Genomic DNA, 16,850 nt, shown 5'->3' on the forward strand with positions numbered 1-16,850 from the left:
AGCCAGCTTGCCGTCCGTGTCGTGCTAAAACCTTGACATTTGTCTCTAAAATCAAAGTGCTTCCACCTACAACTTTGAAACTTATTATGTAGATGCCCCTTGATGAGTTCTACACGCTAAACCCATTTTTGGATCACTAGGTCAAAGGTCAAGGTCACTGTGATTTATTTATACTAAACTGCACCCGCAGCGGAGGGTTGGCACCCGTTATGCGTTGTTCTTGTCTTATAGTTTCTGCTTCACCAATTTTATCCTTGTATTGCACATCTGCTTTGCATATAGGACGGTCCCTGTTGTAAGTATAATGTTCTTTGAGTGATTGTTTGATATATAACTTCGTTCATGGGGCACATTTGCAGATCCATGGATCTCAATGACACTCCAGTGTTGAACAAGCTGTACTCACTGGTTCTTGGAACATTGGAAATGAAGGGGCAGGCAAGTACATTTGTGATTTTAATGTGATATGTATGTGCCTTGCTCTGGGAAAATGGGGCTCAATGCATATGCCGTAAGTGTCACCCCAGATTAGCCGACAGGGACCACACTTTCCACCCTAGTAAAATTTGGCTAAAAATTGACTACCTTTAAACCGAAAATATAATTAAAGCGGAAAGTGTTGTGCCTGATTAGCCTATTCACAGGCTTATCTGAAACACACTACGCACATACATCAAGCCTTCTTTTCCCAGTGCTAGGCTCATATGTATCGCATCCAAGTATCAATCTTGAGGAAAACAATTTTCACATTTCTGTAGAAATCAAATTACAACTTCAGTTATGTCTCCAACATAAAGTGTAGATTTGCACTTTGTCACCACGATGAAGTGTATCTTTTCAAGAGCCTACATTGGATGAATCCATGCATACCCCAGTCTTTTTTAATGTCATAAATACTGACCTGTTATCGTATGCTTATACTTTCCAAGGGGAAATAACTCATCCGGAATTTTAACTGGGAATCCATCACCTCAATACCGTAATACAGGCCAGGTTAAACATAGTGCAATGCAACCTAGCCAAAAATCGGTAACCAACCCTCAATGTTCTTTCCGGATCAACCAGGTGTATACGTGTCTTTTACGGCTCTGAATTAAAATATTGTTTTTCACTTGGTTGATTGGGGTTTTGAATAGATAAATTGTGTTATTTATCTTTTTATTTCTCATTCGGATTAATTTGTGTGGATTTCATGGATTTTGTTTCATTTGTAAAAGGTAAGCCATGCTTGTTTTTATCGAACAATGGTTTATTTCTACCATGCTGGGTGTTTTCACGCGCGAACGACCACGTGCAAAACGTACTCTTCTAATACATTGCTAAATCGTGCAAAGCATGTTCTTCTAATGTGTTACGAGATCGTGCAAAGCGTGTTCTTCTATTGACAGATTGTTTATCATTTGCCATTGTGTGCAATAATGATTTTAACGTTCCGTATGACAATCTAATTGATCGTCATTTTATTTTTCATCTGTTTTGAATTAAATTTTGTTTAATATATGATCTACGGCAGTATTATTATAATTTTCATTATGGTCAAATAATGATTTTATGTGCCGTATGATAATCTGGTCTGTGACCAGTTTATGGTTGAATATGCTTTGCTCTTGTTTTTCATATATTCGACTACATGATGGTCGCAGAAACAAGAGTGGATAAATACCCGGTGACTTCGCAGATCATGGATGATAGTTGCAGTATCAGTCACCGGGTATCGGGCACGATCACGACCGTACTATGCTAAGTCTCTTAGACAGTCGGTCAACATCAGACCATATGGCGACACCCGTCAGCCGGTCTTTGCCCGATGGCATTGGTCAAGGACATCGACCAATGGCAGACCATTTGGCATTCGCCATACGGTCATTATCCAGTGACAACATTGGTCATGATATGACCGGTACGTCACCGGGGACGTTGATCACGGACCATTGATCGACGTCTGACTGGCCGGTCCGGTCTGGTCACCGGTCATGTCACCGGTCCGGTCCGGTTATTGATCACCGGTCCAGTCACCGGTCATGTCACCGGTCCGGTCATTGATCACCAGTCCGGTCTGGTCACCGGTCCGGTCATTGATCACCGGTCCGGTCACCGGTCATGTCACAGGTCCGGTCATGTCACCGGTCCGGTCATTGATCACCGGTCAACAGTCATCAGTTAGGCCTGCCACCGATAACACCAGGCACAGGTCAAGAAGAAGAACTCGGTCTTCTTCATTGAATTATTCTCCTATTCGTCGTCGAATACATCGTCTTCATCAAGGATTGGACACGCTCTTCTTCGTCGAGCAGTTCTCATCGTCGCGGCTCTCGTAAGCGATCACGTCGTCACTCACGGATACGGTATTCTAGAAGATCTCGGTCTCATCGCAGCCGATCCACATCTCGGCCGATCCAGATCTCGACATCACAGGAAACGAGGACGTCGTCAACCTTCACGTAGACATCTCCTTCATTGAGCAGTTCTCGGCGTTGATACGCTTGTAAGCGATCACGTCAATGCTCACGGAGAGACAATATTGTAAAAGACAATATTTGCAGCGTAGCCGAACAATATTTCGGCATTGCAGTTATATGGATGTCGCCACTTCTCACGTAGGCGTTAATGAACCTACTGGTCATATCGACGTTCTCCATTTTATTCCTTTAGGAATATCATGTCTCCATTCCACGTGTGATGGTTTTTCATATGGCATCCACACATGTTGCAGTCACCGAGCCGTAGTTGTATACGAACACTAGTTCGTTTAACTTTCAGGCTTCAGGATAAGCTGTTCTTTTCTCCACTACGACTACAAGGACACTTATGCCTATTAATACTGATAATCTACCATTGTTTTCCGGTTAACATTATCAGATGACTTCGTGGATGGTCATTCTTCTATTTTCGGTCACCATTCATCGGTCATATCACCGATCACTGATCACCGGTCAGAATAAGTGATGTCTCATCGCCATCGGATTGGATTTTTTGGCACGATCTTCTTTTCCGAGCAGTGCTTGACACTGATATCAGACCATATGGATTCCACCATTTTTAACCAGGTTTTCCGAAGGAAAAAACTGGTTATTAGATTGGCGAATGCGGGCGGGCTGGCTGGCTGGCGGGCTGGCTGGCTGGCGGGCTGGCTGGCTGGCTGGCGGGCTGGCGGGCTGGCGGAATAAGCTTGTCCGGGCCATAACTATGTCGTTCATTGTCAGATTTTAAAATCATTTGGCACATTTGTTCACCATCATTGGACGGTGTGTCGCGCGAAATAATTACGTCGATATCTCCAAGGTCAAGGTCACACTTTGAGTTCAAAGGTCAAAAATGGCCATAAATGAGCTTGTCCGAGCCATAACTATGTCGTTCATCGTCAGATTTTAAAATCATTTGGCACATTTGTTCACCATCATTGGACGGTGTGTCGCGCGAAATAATTACGTCGATATCTCCAAGGTCAAGGTCACACTTTGAGTTCAAAGGTCAAAAATGGCCATAAATGAGCTTGTCCTGGCCATAACTATGTCATTCATTGTGAGATTTTAAAATCATTTGGCACATTTGTTCACCATCATGGGACGGTGTGTCCCACGAAAGATTCACGTCAATATCTCCAATGTCAAGGTCGCCACGACTAAAAATAGATTTAAAAAAAAAAAAAAAAATTACAAAGGGGGTTAATTTTTTTTGGTCATTTCAACAGTTCAGTTTGAGTTTTCTCCCTTTATCAGATTTTTTTTTCACAATGAAAACCTGGTTTTGTGACAATTTTGTCCCTTGTTCGGTCTTAAACTGGTAACGTCACCGGTCATATTATGACTGGTCCGTTCACCTGGCTACAGTTACCGGTCATTGGCCAGTCCGGTTCGGTCACCAGTTACCAATTACCGGTATTCCACTGTGTTTTCATCAGTCAATTTTTAGTATCACGGGTATCGTCTACATTACCTAGTTGTATACCCCTGGCTATGATTGTATTGAATACTATATTTTATGGATTCAACAATCTACATGACTTTTTGTGTTTTTCAATACTGATGTTCTACTGGTGACGGTTACCAAATCATGCTATATCTGTTATTTGTACTTCTTTCTCAACCGGCTACATGCAGACTACTGGTCTTGCAGATAGATCGGCTGAAGTGGGCTCGGAGACTAGCATTGAGGTCGAACATTACTATTTGACCTCTATTAATTTATGTTCGAGACCCGAATGATGAATTGTTTTAACCGCCTTTACCTGTCGGCTACAGACTTTGCAGTCAGTGTCACGGAACAGTTGGGACACATTAATGACGCTAGCAGGATTAGCAAGACGACATTTTGTATCGACTTCTGCTTTTCTATTGCTCCTACGACAGTGCATATTTTCAAGCTACTGGAATCAACAAGAGTTCTGATACATAGGATTGCCTATCAGATTGACCGCATAGCGGCTACAGTCTTGTAGATGGCTTAGGACCTATTGAACTCAGATCTTAGATCCTAGGATCTGGAGGGACCTCATCTTAAAGTTATTCTTCTATTACACTTCTGGCCATAACAGGCCGTCTTCCTATAACTGGTCGTATTCCTTTCGGAATTCGTCCCGGTTAGAAGTCTTGAAGTAAATGGATTAATCAAGTCAGAATTCAAGACTTCCATGCATTCTACCGGCAAGCGTGGACCCGCTTAAGGTTACTCCTAGGGTTTTCACCTTTTTCTGCCATCACACCTCCGATTCCGGAGGTACCACTGTCAATCATATTTCCATACTTCGCAAATCGATGACTTCGCGACCTGTATTATCCAGGATTTTAAAGGTGCCTGTTATTGGTTCAAGAAGAGGCTATATTCTGTAGATAGGTCATAAACTTGTAAGTGTTAAACACTGTCCTATTCTACCAATTTTCAAGTGTGTTTGGAATGGGAAAGTTCGGCTTGCCGTGGTTTCTTTGCCCACCCATCCTTGACAAATGGTTCCGGTCACCGGTCGGTATTTACCGGTCCGGTCACCGGTTCTTCTTCTGAGACGTCTTTTCTTACGTCCATTCAGCTTTATTTTTAAGATAATTGTATTAATCTTGGGATTATTCAATGACACAGATTTCTATCTTTTTGTCATTATTTACCACTATTCAGTGGTGTCTAGACTAGAAGATTATCTTGGCAAGAATATAGTTTATTCTACCACAACCTTCCTTACATCTTATACAGATGTGAGCAGAGAAGGTTATGGACGATCACATAGAACAATGTATCTTGATTTTCTCAATTATGTGGTATCCTAATGAATATCACCTGCACATCTACATCTTGAAAAGCGAAAATTCTTTTAAGCTGTTTTTCATTTACAACACATTTTCACGATTCCTTTGTGATGGTTTCAACTATCACACATCGGTCGTGGTTTACTTACAGACACGGAGGTGATCATATTATCACTCCTTGTAACTGGAAATCAGGAACTTATTTGTTCTTTGCAAGAACAACAAATTTTCTCTATCGTCTTACTCATACCAGGTCGTCTCAACGCCCTGTTGGACGTTTTGTCCTGCAGTTCTTTCTTTCGAATTATTTTTCCGTTGGGTTCAAATAATGTAATTGCGTTATGCGATCGTATATCGCAGTGTATACCGGTATGCTGAACAATGTCAATAATGCAGTTCACAGAAATCGATCCAGCAGGGTGTGCGATTGTTATACATTCGTCCATTGACATAAACTGGAGTATCTTGCCTTCTTGGTGAGTTTTTGCAATAACTGAGTTTTTGCCATAATTTCATGCAATATACTTAATGAACCATGGGATTATGGTTCTACGACCTTTTAAGTCTCCTGTACAATTATTTTCAGGAAACTTCTTCACAGGTCAAATATCATATCTCAGAGAGACATATTTTTACTGATCTAAACATGTGCCACTACATGTCTGGCCATTAATAACTTTTAGTTATCTCTACAGAAGAACGTTTTTCTGTTAGAGTTTCAATCCTTGTTACTTGTGCAAGGATAATTCCATCAGAACTGTTTAAAGTTTCTATGGAAATTCATTTTTTACTGGGTATTCGAGAGCACAGTTATTACCTTAATCACTCTGCAAGATACATAGAGGTTTTTCTCATCTTTTTCTTGATGATAAGAAATTTGTTCTTTTCTTCATCAAAGGATAGAGATTATGCTTTTGTATACCTTGTTTTGTGTAAGTCATCGCAACTCTGTGCTGTCTTACCTTTTTTGGAACTGATCCAAACTATGGAACGTCAACACTCTGTTTTTCGTTCCTTTACCTTCTTAAGCGGTTTTGACTTGTGTTACATGTTCGGATGCTTAATGAGCTCCCTATGAACCTTTTTCATCAGGCTTATTAACAGTTCCAATATAATTTTAAGACGGTTTTCCTTCTTATTATGGCTTTTACCATACGTAGAAGTGAAATTCATGCTTTTTCTGTTGAATACGACCAATTCCAATTGGATCTATTGTCGTTTTCACTTTGTTGTGTCAGCCAGGATTCCTTGCTTAATATCAAATCCTCTATATGGCTTCTACCTTCAAGTTTCCAAGTTTTTCTTAAACTGGTAGTCATGAAGATGAGGATAAACTTCTTTGGGCAATCAGGGCTTTGAAGTTCTATCTCAGCAGTGTTAGTCGGAAGTCCATTCGAGGTTCTCAAAAGACACTCTTCATTTCCCCAAAAAAGGGTGGGAGATGTGTCTGCGGCTTCTATTTCTCGGGTTTAGACCTTGACTAAGGAAAGTTACTCTTATCCTATCTAAGGATTCATTCCTTTTTAGGATCTGACCGAATGAATTAAGAGCTCTGTCTGTTTTGTGGGCATATATTAATCACACCCCACTTTTTGACATGCTCTAAGCTGTTTACTGGAGGAATCCGATCATCTTTTTATCTTCGTTTTCTGAAGTGTCAACAATACAATTTGTATATGTTTGGGCTTGTTGTGGTTTCACTAACGGTAGTGTCTTCTTTAACACATAGACATATTACTCTGTCCGGGAAGTCATAATTAATACCGTTTTAACGAAGATTACTTGATATCATTAGCTGATAACCCTGTTTATGGGTTCTACTGTGTTGGGAAAATATATACGAACCTTCCCACCGCAGCTGCAAAATCAGCATACGATAACAGATCAGTATTTATGACATTAAAACAATTTTTTTTAAATAAAATTCATTTTAATTATTAAATACTTACCTGTTATCGGTAAGTCCCACCTCCCACCCCGCTATTTGATTAATATTTTTGTATATATATTGAAAGAATATTGAGGGTTGGTTACCGATTTTTGGCTAGGTTGCATTGCACTATGTTTAACCTGGCCTGTATTACGGTATTGAGGTGGTGGATTCCAAGTTAAAATTCCGGATGAGTTATTTCCCCTTGGAAAGTATAAGCATACGATAACAGGTAAGTATTTAATAATTAAAATGAATTTTATTTAAAAAAATTGTTTCCATTGAATGGCAATATACACAAAATGTAATTTAATAAGTTTCAAATGAAATAAATTGAAACATCAAATATGTAATCACTATGGCGCGCAGATATGCTTTGCAAACGATTTTCTGATGCCTAATCATCCTGGCTAATTTTCTTTGAACAAAGAAGACAAAGGGGTGCGAAAGTAAACGTCTTGTTTGTGACTTAGCTTTAGTGAAAAGCTAAATAAAAGTATGTTATAAAGTCAATCATCAAACGTAAAACACTATCAATATGCGCCCATTTGCAGGCACTGAATTATTTTGAAGATGACAGAGTTGTCCCTGTCATGTAGAGTAATGTACATGTATAGATGACAGAGTAATCCTTGTAGTGTAGAATAATGTACACATAGATGACAGAGTAATCCCTGTAATGTAGAATAATGTACACATATAGATGACAGAGTTATCCCTGTAATGTAGAATAATGTACATATATAGATGACAGAGTAATCCCTGTAATGTAGAATAATGTACACAGATAGATGACAGAGTAATCCCTGTAATGTAGAATAATGTACACATATAGATGACAGAGTTATCCCTGTAGTGTAGAATAATGTACACATAATGATGACAGAGTAATCCCTGTATTGTAGAATAATGTACACATATAGATGACAGAGTTATCCCTGTAATGTGGAATAATGTACACATATAGATGACAGAGTAATCCCTGTAATGTAGAATAATGTACACATATAGATGATATGTAATCCCTGTAATGTAGAATAATGTACACATATAGATGACAGAGTAATCCCTGTAGTGTAGAATAATGTACACATATAGATGATATGTAATCCCTGTAATGTAGAATCATGTACACATATAGATGACAGAGTTATCCCTGTAATGTAGAATAATGTACACATATAGATGACAGAGTAATCCCTGTAATGTAGAATAATGTACACATATAGGTGACAGAGTAATCCCTGTAGTGTAGAATAATGTACACATATAGGTGACAGAGTAACCCCTGTAATGTAGAATAATGTACACATATAGGTGACAGAGTTATCCCTGTAATGTAGAATAATGTACACATATAGATGACAGAGTAATCCCTGTAATGTTGAATAATGTACACATATAGATGACAGAGTTATCCCTGTAATGTAGAATAATGTACACATATAGATGACAGAGTAATCCCTGTAATGTAGAATAATGTACACATATAGATGACAGAGTAATCCCTGTAATGTAGAATAATGTACACATATAGATGACAGAGTAATCGGTGTAATGTAGAATAATGTACACATATAGATGACAGAGTTATCCATGTAATGTAGAATAATGTACACATATAGATTACACAGTTATCCCTGTAATGTAGAATAATGTACACATATGGATGACAGAGTAATCCCTGTAATGTAGAATAATGTACACATATAGATGACAGAGAAATCCCTGTAATGTAGAATAATGTACACATATAGATGGCAGAGTTATCCCTGTTATGTAGAATAATGTACACATATAGATGACAGAGTAATCCCTGTAGTGTAGAATAATGTACATGTACACATATAGATGACAGAGTTATCCCTGTAATGTAGAATAATGTACACATATAGATGACAGAGTAATCCCTGTAATGTGGAATAATGTACACATATAGATGACAGAGTAATCCCTGTAATGTAAAATAATGCACACATAGATGACAGAGTAATCCCTGTAATGTAGAATAATGTACACATACAGATGACAGAGTTATCCCTGTAATGTAGAATAATATACACATATAGATGGCAGAGTAATCCCTGTAATGTAGAATAATGTACACATATAGATGACAGAGTAATCCCTGTAATGTAGAATAATGTACACATATAGATGACAGAGTAATCCCTGTAATGTAGAATAATGTACACATTTAGATGACAGAGTAATCCCTGTAATGTAGAATAATGTACACATATAGATGACAGAGTAATCCCTGTAATGTAGAATAATGTACACATATAGATGACAGAGTAATCCCTGTAATGTAGAATAATGTACACATATAGATGACAGAGTAATCCATGTAATGTAGAATAATGTACACATATAGATGACAGAGTAATCCCTGTAATGTAGAATAATGTACACATATAGATGACAGAGTAATCCCTGTAATGTAGAATAATGTACACATATAGATGACAGAGTAATCCATGTAATGTAGAATAATGTACACATATAGATGACAGAGTAATCCATATAATGTAGAATAATGTAGACATATAGATGACAGAGTAATCCATGTAATGTAGAATAATGTACACATATAGATGACAGAGTAATCCCTGTAATGTAGAATAATGTACACATATAGATGACAGAGTAATCCATGTAATGTAGAATAATGTACACATAAAGATGACCGAGTAATCCCTGTAATGTAGAATAATGTACACATCTAGATGACAGAGTAATCCATGTAATGTAGAATAATGTAGACATATAGATGACAGAGTAATCCATGTAATGTAGAATAATGTAGACATATAGATGACAGAGTAATCCATGTAATGTAGAATAATGTAGACATATAGATGACAGAGTAATCCCTGTAATGTAGAATAATGTACACATATAGATGACAGAGTAATCCATGTAATGTAGAATAATGTAGACATATAGATGGCAGAGTTTTCCCTGTAATGTAGAATAATGTACACATATAGATGGCAGAGTTATCCATGTAATGTAGAATAATGTACACATATAGGTGACAGAGTAATCCCTGTAGTGTAGAATAATGTACACATATAGATGACAGAGTAATCCATGTAATGTAGAATAATGTAGACATATAGATGACAGAGTAGTCCATGTAATGTAGAATAATGTAGACATATAGATGACAGAGTAATCCCTGTAATGTAGAATAATGTACACATATAGATGACAGAGTAATCCCTGTAATGAAGAATAATGTACACATATAATAGCCTTGCTCTGGGAAAGTGCATAAAGTGTCGTTCCAGATAAGAATGTGCAATATGTGCAGGCTAATCAGGGACAACACTTTCCGCCTTGGATGGTATTTTTCCTTACAAGGAAATCTCTTCTTAGGCAGAAAGTGTCATCCCTGATAAGCATACTGCACAGTCTAATCTGGGACAACACTTTACGCACATTCCTTAGGCCCTGTTTTCCTATAGTGTAATATTTGTGCTGTAGGTTGGTGTGAAACCTGAGTTGAAGTGCATGCCTGCCTGCACACGGATCAGGATGAAGATTCTACCCCACCTGTTGAAGGCACGCCAGTCAGCTAACATCTTCCCTAGCAATATACAGGTGTGTTCCATGCTAGATTTCCTTGCGTGTGTTGCTCAGTAAAATATGTTTATCAATTTTCATTTTTCAGTAACTTTAATCTGTAGGACACGCAATATTTTTTTCTGTTAAATGAATTTTAGATAGCCAATATATTGTAAACTGTCTGTATGAGTTTCTACAGCTTTCTCATCTTATTTTGTTATTGTCTGGTATTTATTTTTAGAGTTAAAAAGAACACAGTTTTTGATGCAATAGAAGGGCACCTGCCCAGGAAGGGTATTTCCTCAGACCAACATAAGTTTAAATGTTGATATCTTACTTTGTGTTCCTGTAATTTTTCTGCAAAAAATCTAGACTCAGTTTGACCTGACTTTATCTTGACTTGACTTTTTCTTTCCTTACTACTTGTGACTGAAAAGAATAGCTCATATTGACTGTGTCATGGTTAACTAAAAAATTATGTAACCTCAAACAGACTTTCAGATTCACATAACATTATCACTGTTAGCCTTGATAACATTTTGGTATTTACTCTTAAAGCCATTCCAAAGCCACGCATTGCATTCCACCTCTATGACTTATGACCAAATCAGGACTTTTAATTAATGATATTGCCTGGCCATCACCAAGTTGATCCCACCAACCAGGGTCATGTGTGTTTATTGAACAATGTGTCTTGTTTTCAGCTTATCTTTGATCTACTCTATGGTATAAACACAAATACCAAGCTAAAGGCTTACGGGATACAGATGATACACCACATGTGTCTCAAGTGAGTTGGTGCTTCAATAACTGATTTTATCACATGCTATACCCTGTTTCCCATGTAATACAAACATTACATTTTTTTTTATTACACATGTGTAATACAACATTTTAAAGTGTTTTAATTGGCTAAGTTTTCGTTTATTGACCAATCGCATTTTGTTACTTTTCTGAAATGACGTTGCAACATCAAATGACGTCACGAAATGTAAACAACATTCGGGATTTATCATTATGTTTATATTTATTTAATTTGCTCATTTAATAGCATGTGATAAAAAAGATCTGACACTCATTGTCATATCATACCATAGTTTATAAAACTCGTCCAGGAAATTCGTTAGTAAGCTCGCTAAAGGCTCGCTTACTAACAAAATTCCTGAACTCGTTTAATAAAATATTATATGATATGAAAACTCGTGCCAGATCCTATATATATATGTAACAGACCAGAATTGGACACTTTATGTGATCTCTCATTTGTATTCATTTATCTATATTTTGGTTTTACAGATGCAACTCTATTTTTAAAATAAGTTCTTTTTACTTAAATGTGTAAATGGAAGATAACAGATTTCAGGAACTTTTTGCCATGTATTTTTACTTTAATATATGTTTACATGCTTTAACGTTATCATGATTAAAGTGACACATGTGCATTACTTCCTATAACAGGTTAACTGCTCTTAACATCTTATTGCAGTTGCACTGACCAGAAGTTTGCCACATTTAGTCCTGTTTTACAAACAAAACTCATAAACCTTGTGAGGGAATCCGAAGAGGTAAGATTGTTGATACATTTTGGTTGTAGCTTAATAAAAGGACTTTCAAACTTACCATCTTTCTCCTGGCTGTGTCAAAACCTTTAACAGATGTAATATAGAGTTCTTTGATTTTTCAAAACTACCAGTTCTCTTGTTTATAATTTGATCAATTATATTGGTGGTCATGGGAAAATTGGTGTCAGGCCTTAACCTACCAGTATACACTGTGACTCCAATATACACTGTAACTCCAATATAAAGCGCTCCGTTATAACGCTAAATCCAATATAACGCGGAGGGTGCTTGGATCCCATTTTTTCTCCAACCTTTTATTTGATTTCTGATTCAAATCCGTATTATGCAACTTCATGTATTTTCAGACAATTCAAAGATGGCGGCAATCACAGTCATGTTGATTGCTTTATTCAACCGTCCGTTGAACCGATTATAATCGCCTCGAGGTTAAACAACACCGACAGCTAATTGGTGTTAATCTGTTGTGTAATGTCAATAAAGGTGTGAAAACTCGCGTGTCAGTGTTTATTACATGTATTCCTCATCAGAGCGGTTCAGTGCGATAATTTCCATAAGTGCAAGCGGGATAGTTATACAATTCAAGTAATTCAAAACGATTGAAACATTCTTACTTTGATATGGATGCAGTTTGACTAAATGAAATGCGCGGCTGTGAAATATACTGCCTACTGTATTAAACAACTTTTTCTGTCATTTCATTATCATTCTGGTATTTTGTCATTTAATCTTTCAGTTCGTGTATAAGAAATTAAATAATGCAGACGATTTATTTACATGCGAACGCAGTGTACCGGCCATTGTTAACAGAGGTTCACTTTTATTTTCGCGCGGTATCAGAAAGTCCCTGAGAAACACGTTATTTGCATGCGTATGACGCAATAAAACATTTTTTTTGTACATGAGTCGTATTGCATTCAATCTAAATTTAATGTCGCTCGTCCAATGAAAGCTCTGCCCCATAATGCACTGTACTCTTAACACTTCTGAAAATGGCATATATGCGTACGGTTGTGTTTACGAATTTCTTAAACATATATCGTCATTAATGTTCAAGATTATTATTTTTTAAGTGATGTTGCAATTTTCTTGGATTATCGGATAAATGTGCACATAAGAAAAGCGGTATGTATACTGTTATCGATACGATTCGGTTTATATGCATGTATTTGCGTCAACACAGCATGGCAATATACATGACCTATATTATAGGCTATTCTATACCTGTTTTTTTTATAGCGCCTTGCAGTAAATGAGCTCAAAACCTATAACGCGGATCCGTTATAACGCTGTTTCGCGGCTTGGACCCCATTGACCGCGCTATATTGGAGTTACCGTGTAGTGCGGTTGTTATAACGCTGTGTCCAATATAACGCAGGGGTGCTTGGATCCCGTTTTTTCTCCAACCTTCCATTTCTGATTCAAATCCATGTTATGCAACTTCATGTATTTTCAAAAAATTAAAAGAAGCCGACGATCACAGCTTGATTGCTTTATCCGTCCATTTAACTGACTTAAATCGATTAGAGGTTAAACGACACTCCACCGATAATTGGTGTTAATCTATTGTGTAATGTCAATAAAGGTGTGAAAACTCGCGAGTCCATGTTTATTACATGTATTCCCTATCAGAGCGGTTCGACGCGCTAATTTCAATAAGGTATGTGCAGGGGGAATAATTATCAAATAAAAGTTATTTAAAACGATTATCTGTTTATGTTTTGTATTTATCGTGTATTGTATTTCATTGTATAAACTATGGCTGTGTAAGTGTGTTATCGTTTATTATATTCTATACATAAATAATAATTGATAAATAAAAAGATCTTTGTGTATGTATAATGTTTCAGTACATGTACGAAAAACAAATTAAAAACCCTGACGATTTATTAACATGCTAACGCAGTGTAATTGTTAACAGAGATTCTCTTAAATTTTTGCCCGTTATCAGAAAGTCCACGGAAAGCACATTTTTTACATGCTGCGTACGAAGCAATAAAACATTTCTTTGTACATGTATTGTATTGCATTCAATCTAAATTTAAATTTGTTCATCCAATGAAAGCTGTGTCCCATAATGCACTGTACTATTTTTCTGAAAAATGGCGTAGGCATATGAATTTTTTATGAAATTCGTAAACATATTTCTTGTCATAAATGTTTAACATTATTTTTTCGTAAGTGATGTTGTAATAATATTGCATTATCGGATAAATGTGCAATTTAGAAAAGTGGTATGTATACTTTTATCGTTCGATTGGGTTTATTATATGCATGTACTTGCGGATGACAACACAGCATGACATTGACAATACACAGGGCCTATATTATAGGCTATACTATGCCTGTTTTTATAGCCCCCTTAAATAAATAAGCTCAAAACTTATAACGCTGTCCGTTTATAATGCTGTTGCGTGGCTTGGACCCCGTCATCCGCGTTATATTGAAGTTACAGTGTAGTCTCCAGGTATACCCTTACATCCTTATATTCTGACGAGATGATGAGTCATAATGTTGGCACATGAGAAAGCTTGCCTGACTTTATATTGCCAGGGTAGCTCCTGATCAGCTGGTCTGGAGCTATGTTGGTCGCATATTGCACAATACTAAAGTTCACAAGATGTATCTTAAAATTTAAACTGATAATGTCAGTTGTAGGTGCTTAAAGGCAAATTCACTGAACATCCATTGAACATGACTATGCTTGATAAAAAACTAGCAGCAAAATATAAAATATGCAAAAAAATGGGATGAGCCATTCAGAAAAAAAAATCATACCGGGAAGATATTATAGATGTTTGTTTAGCAATGTAAAGCAGGAATAAACATGTTTAACATTTTATCCTGCAAGGGACAAGATAGCCATTATGCAACTGAGAAGACCTGAAGTTAATTGTTTGGAATAGATGTCATGTATACTGACAACACCAATTGTTGGATTTTGACTAAAGTACATGCAATTATCTGCAGCCACATAATTATAATTTGATGTGGTGATTTGTAATACAATTATTTATTGGTGGCCAATGTCCCTTATATCTGATTGAAGTGGGGAAGTTGTATGTGCACAAAGTTCTGGTAAAGCATGATACCCAGGAAAAGTGTGAGTACCTTGACTGACCACTCTCATAGGACTAAACTACTATTGCATAAGACAACAAAGATCCAAATGAAAAGCAAACTGATGTGACTATGATTTTTAAAGTTTATTGTCAACCTTTGCCTCCATCTAGGACCCAAAAGTGATCCGGCTGGCGTATGTTGCCCTTGGAAAGCTGGTTCACAAGTTTCCACAGCTCGTATCTACAAACATTGCTCTTGTTCAAGTCTTCTTTAGTGTCATATCACAGGTAAGCGAATGTTGCATAAGGTTGTGGAGTAAATTGAATCTTTATTTGAATGTAGTAAAATTGTACTTTTTAAATACATGATTACACATTCTTGTGTCTTGTCAGTTTCCCATATATATGATAGAATGCTTTGAATTTCCTGTCTGAAAATCTTGTCTAATGCATCAAAGGCTTAAAATTTGGTACATAAATATAAGTTTAAGGCCTACTTAAAGCAATGTCTGGCATCTATCTGTTTCATAACACTCAGTTTATAGGTCTTCCTAGAATCTTTTATCTATAATGTCAACAGCTTATCAATCTCAGCTGATAATCGTCCGTTGCTGTGCGGCCACAAAATGATGCCAGCACACAATAGACCCATACCCATAATTTGAGGGGGGGGGGGGGGGGGTCCAATGCAGAAGCATACATCTAGTCCTTTAAGAACTGTTATGAATATAGGCCTTGTTCTAGAAATATACGTTTAATGCAAATGTGGTAAGTGTTGTGTCAGATTAGGCTTTTATGGTATTTTTTGTTTGAAGGTAGTCTCTTCTAAGCAAAAATCCAGTTAAGTATCATTCCTGATTTCCCTGTGCAGACTGCACAGGCTTATCTGGGACAATAGATTAGGCACATGCATTTAGCCCAGTTATCCGAGACCACATTTTGCTCATATGGTCCCTGTTTGTGATCCAGGTGGACAGTGAAACCCGGCTTGCTGTACAGGAGGCGCTGGCCTTGATGGCAGACGCGTTCCGTGACCTCAGTGACCTCAACCGGGCCATGATGGAGGCACTCCTCACAGAGGCCATAGACAAAGTAAGTCACCATAGGGAAGGGAGATGTAGTTTATACTGGATTATTGCTCTATCCTGCAAGTTGTTTATTACATCCCGTCAACAAAGTAGATTTGGGTAAAGAGGATTCACAGAGAATGACTGTCCTGAGTCACAATGCTCGTGAGCTAATGTTTATTGTTATTCACATCCGACGGGGGTATATTGATTTTGGTCTGTCTGTCTGTCTGTCTGTCTGTCTGTCTGTCTGTCTGTCTGTCTGTCTGTCTGTCTGTCTGTCTGTCTGTCTGTCTGTCTGTCTGTCTGTCTGTCTGTCTGTCATTGTATTTGTCACAAAACTTTAACCTTGGTCATAACTTTTGCAATATTGATGATAGCAACTTGATATTTGGCATGCA

The 16,850-nt window shown here is 37.3% G+C and overlaps 1 protein-coding gene across 1 annotated transcript in view; it reads left to right on the forward strand.

Moving 5' to 3' along the window:
* The window catches only part of LOC127877755 (proteasome adapter and scaffold protein ECM29-like), a 97,114-nt gene that overhangs the window by 12,202 nt on the left and 68,062 nt on the right, over positions 1–16,850 (forward strand). The window contains exons 9-14 of the mRNA XM_052423963.1: positions 360–438; positions 10,660–10,776; positions 11,445–11,530; positions 12,227–12,305; positions 15,554–15,670; positions 16,352–16,474. Coding sequence (XP_052279923.1) covers positions 360–438; positions 10,660–10,776; positions 11,445–11,530; positions 12,227–12,305; positions 15,554–15,670; positions 16,352–16,474 — 601 coding nt within the window. The remainder of the gene's footprint in view (positions 1–359; positions 439–10,659; positions 10,777–11,444; positions 11,531–12,226; positions 12,306–15,553; positions 15,671–16,351; positions 16,475–16,850) is intronic.

This window comes from Dreissena polymorpha, chromosome 4 (assembly GCF_020536995.1).
Source record: "Dreissena polymorpha isolate Duluth1 chromosome 4, UMN_Dpol_1.0, whole genome shotgun sequence".
Lineage (NCBI taxonomy): Eukaryota > Metazoa > Mollusca > Bivalvia > Myida > Dreissenidae > Dreissena > Dreissena polymorpha.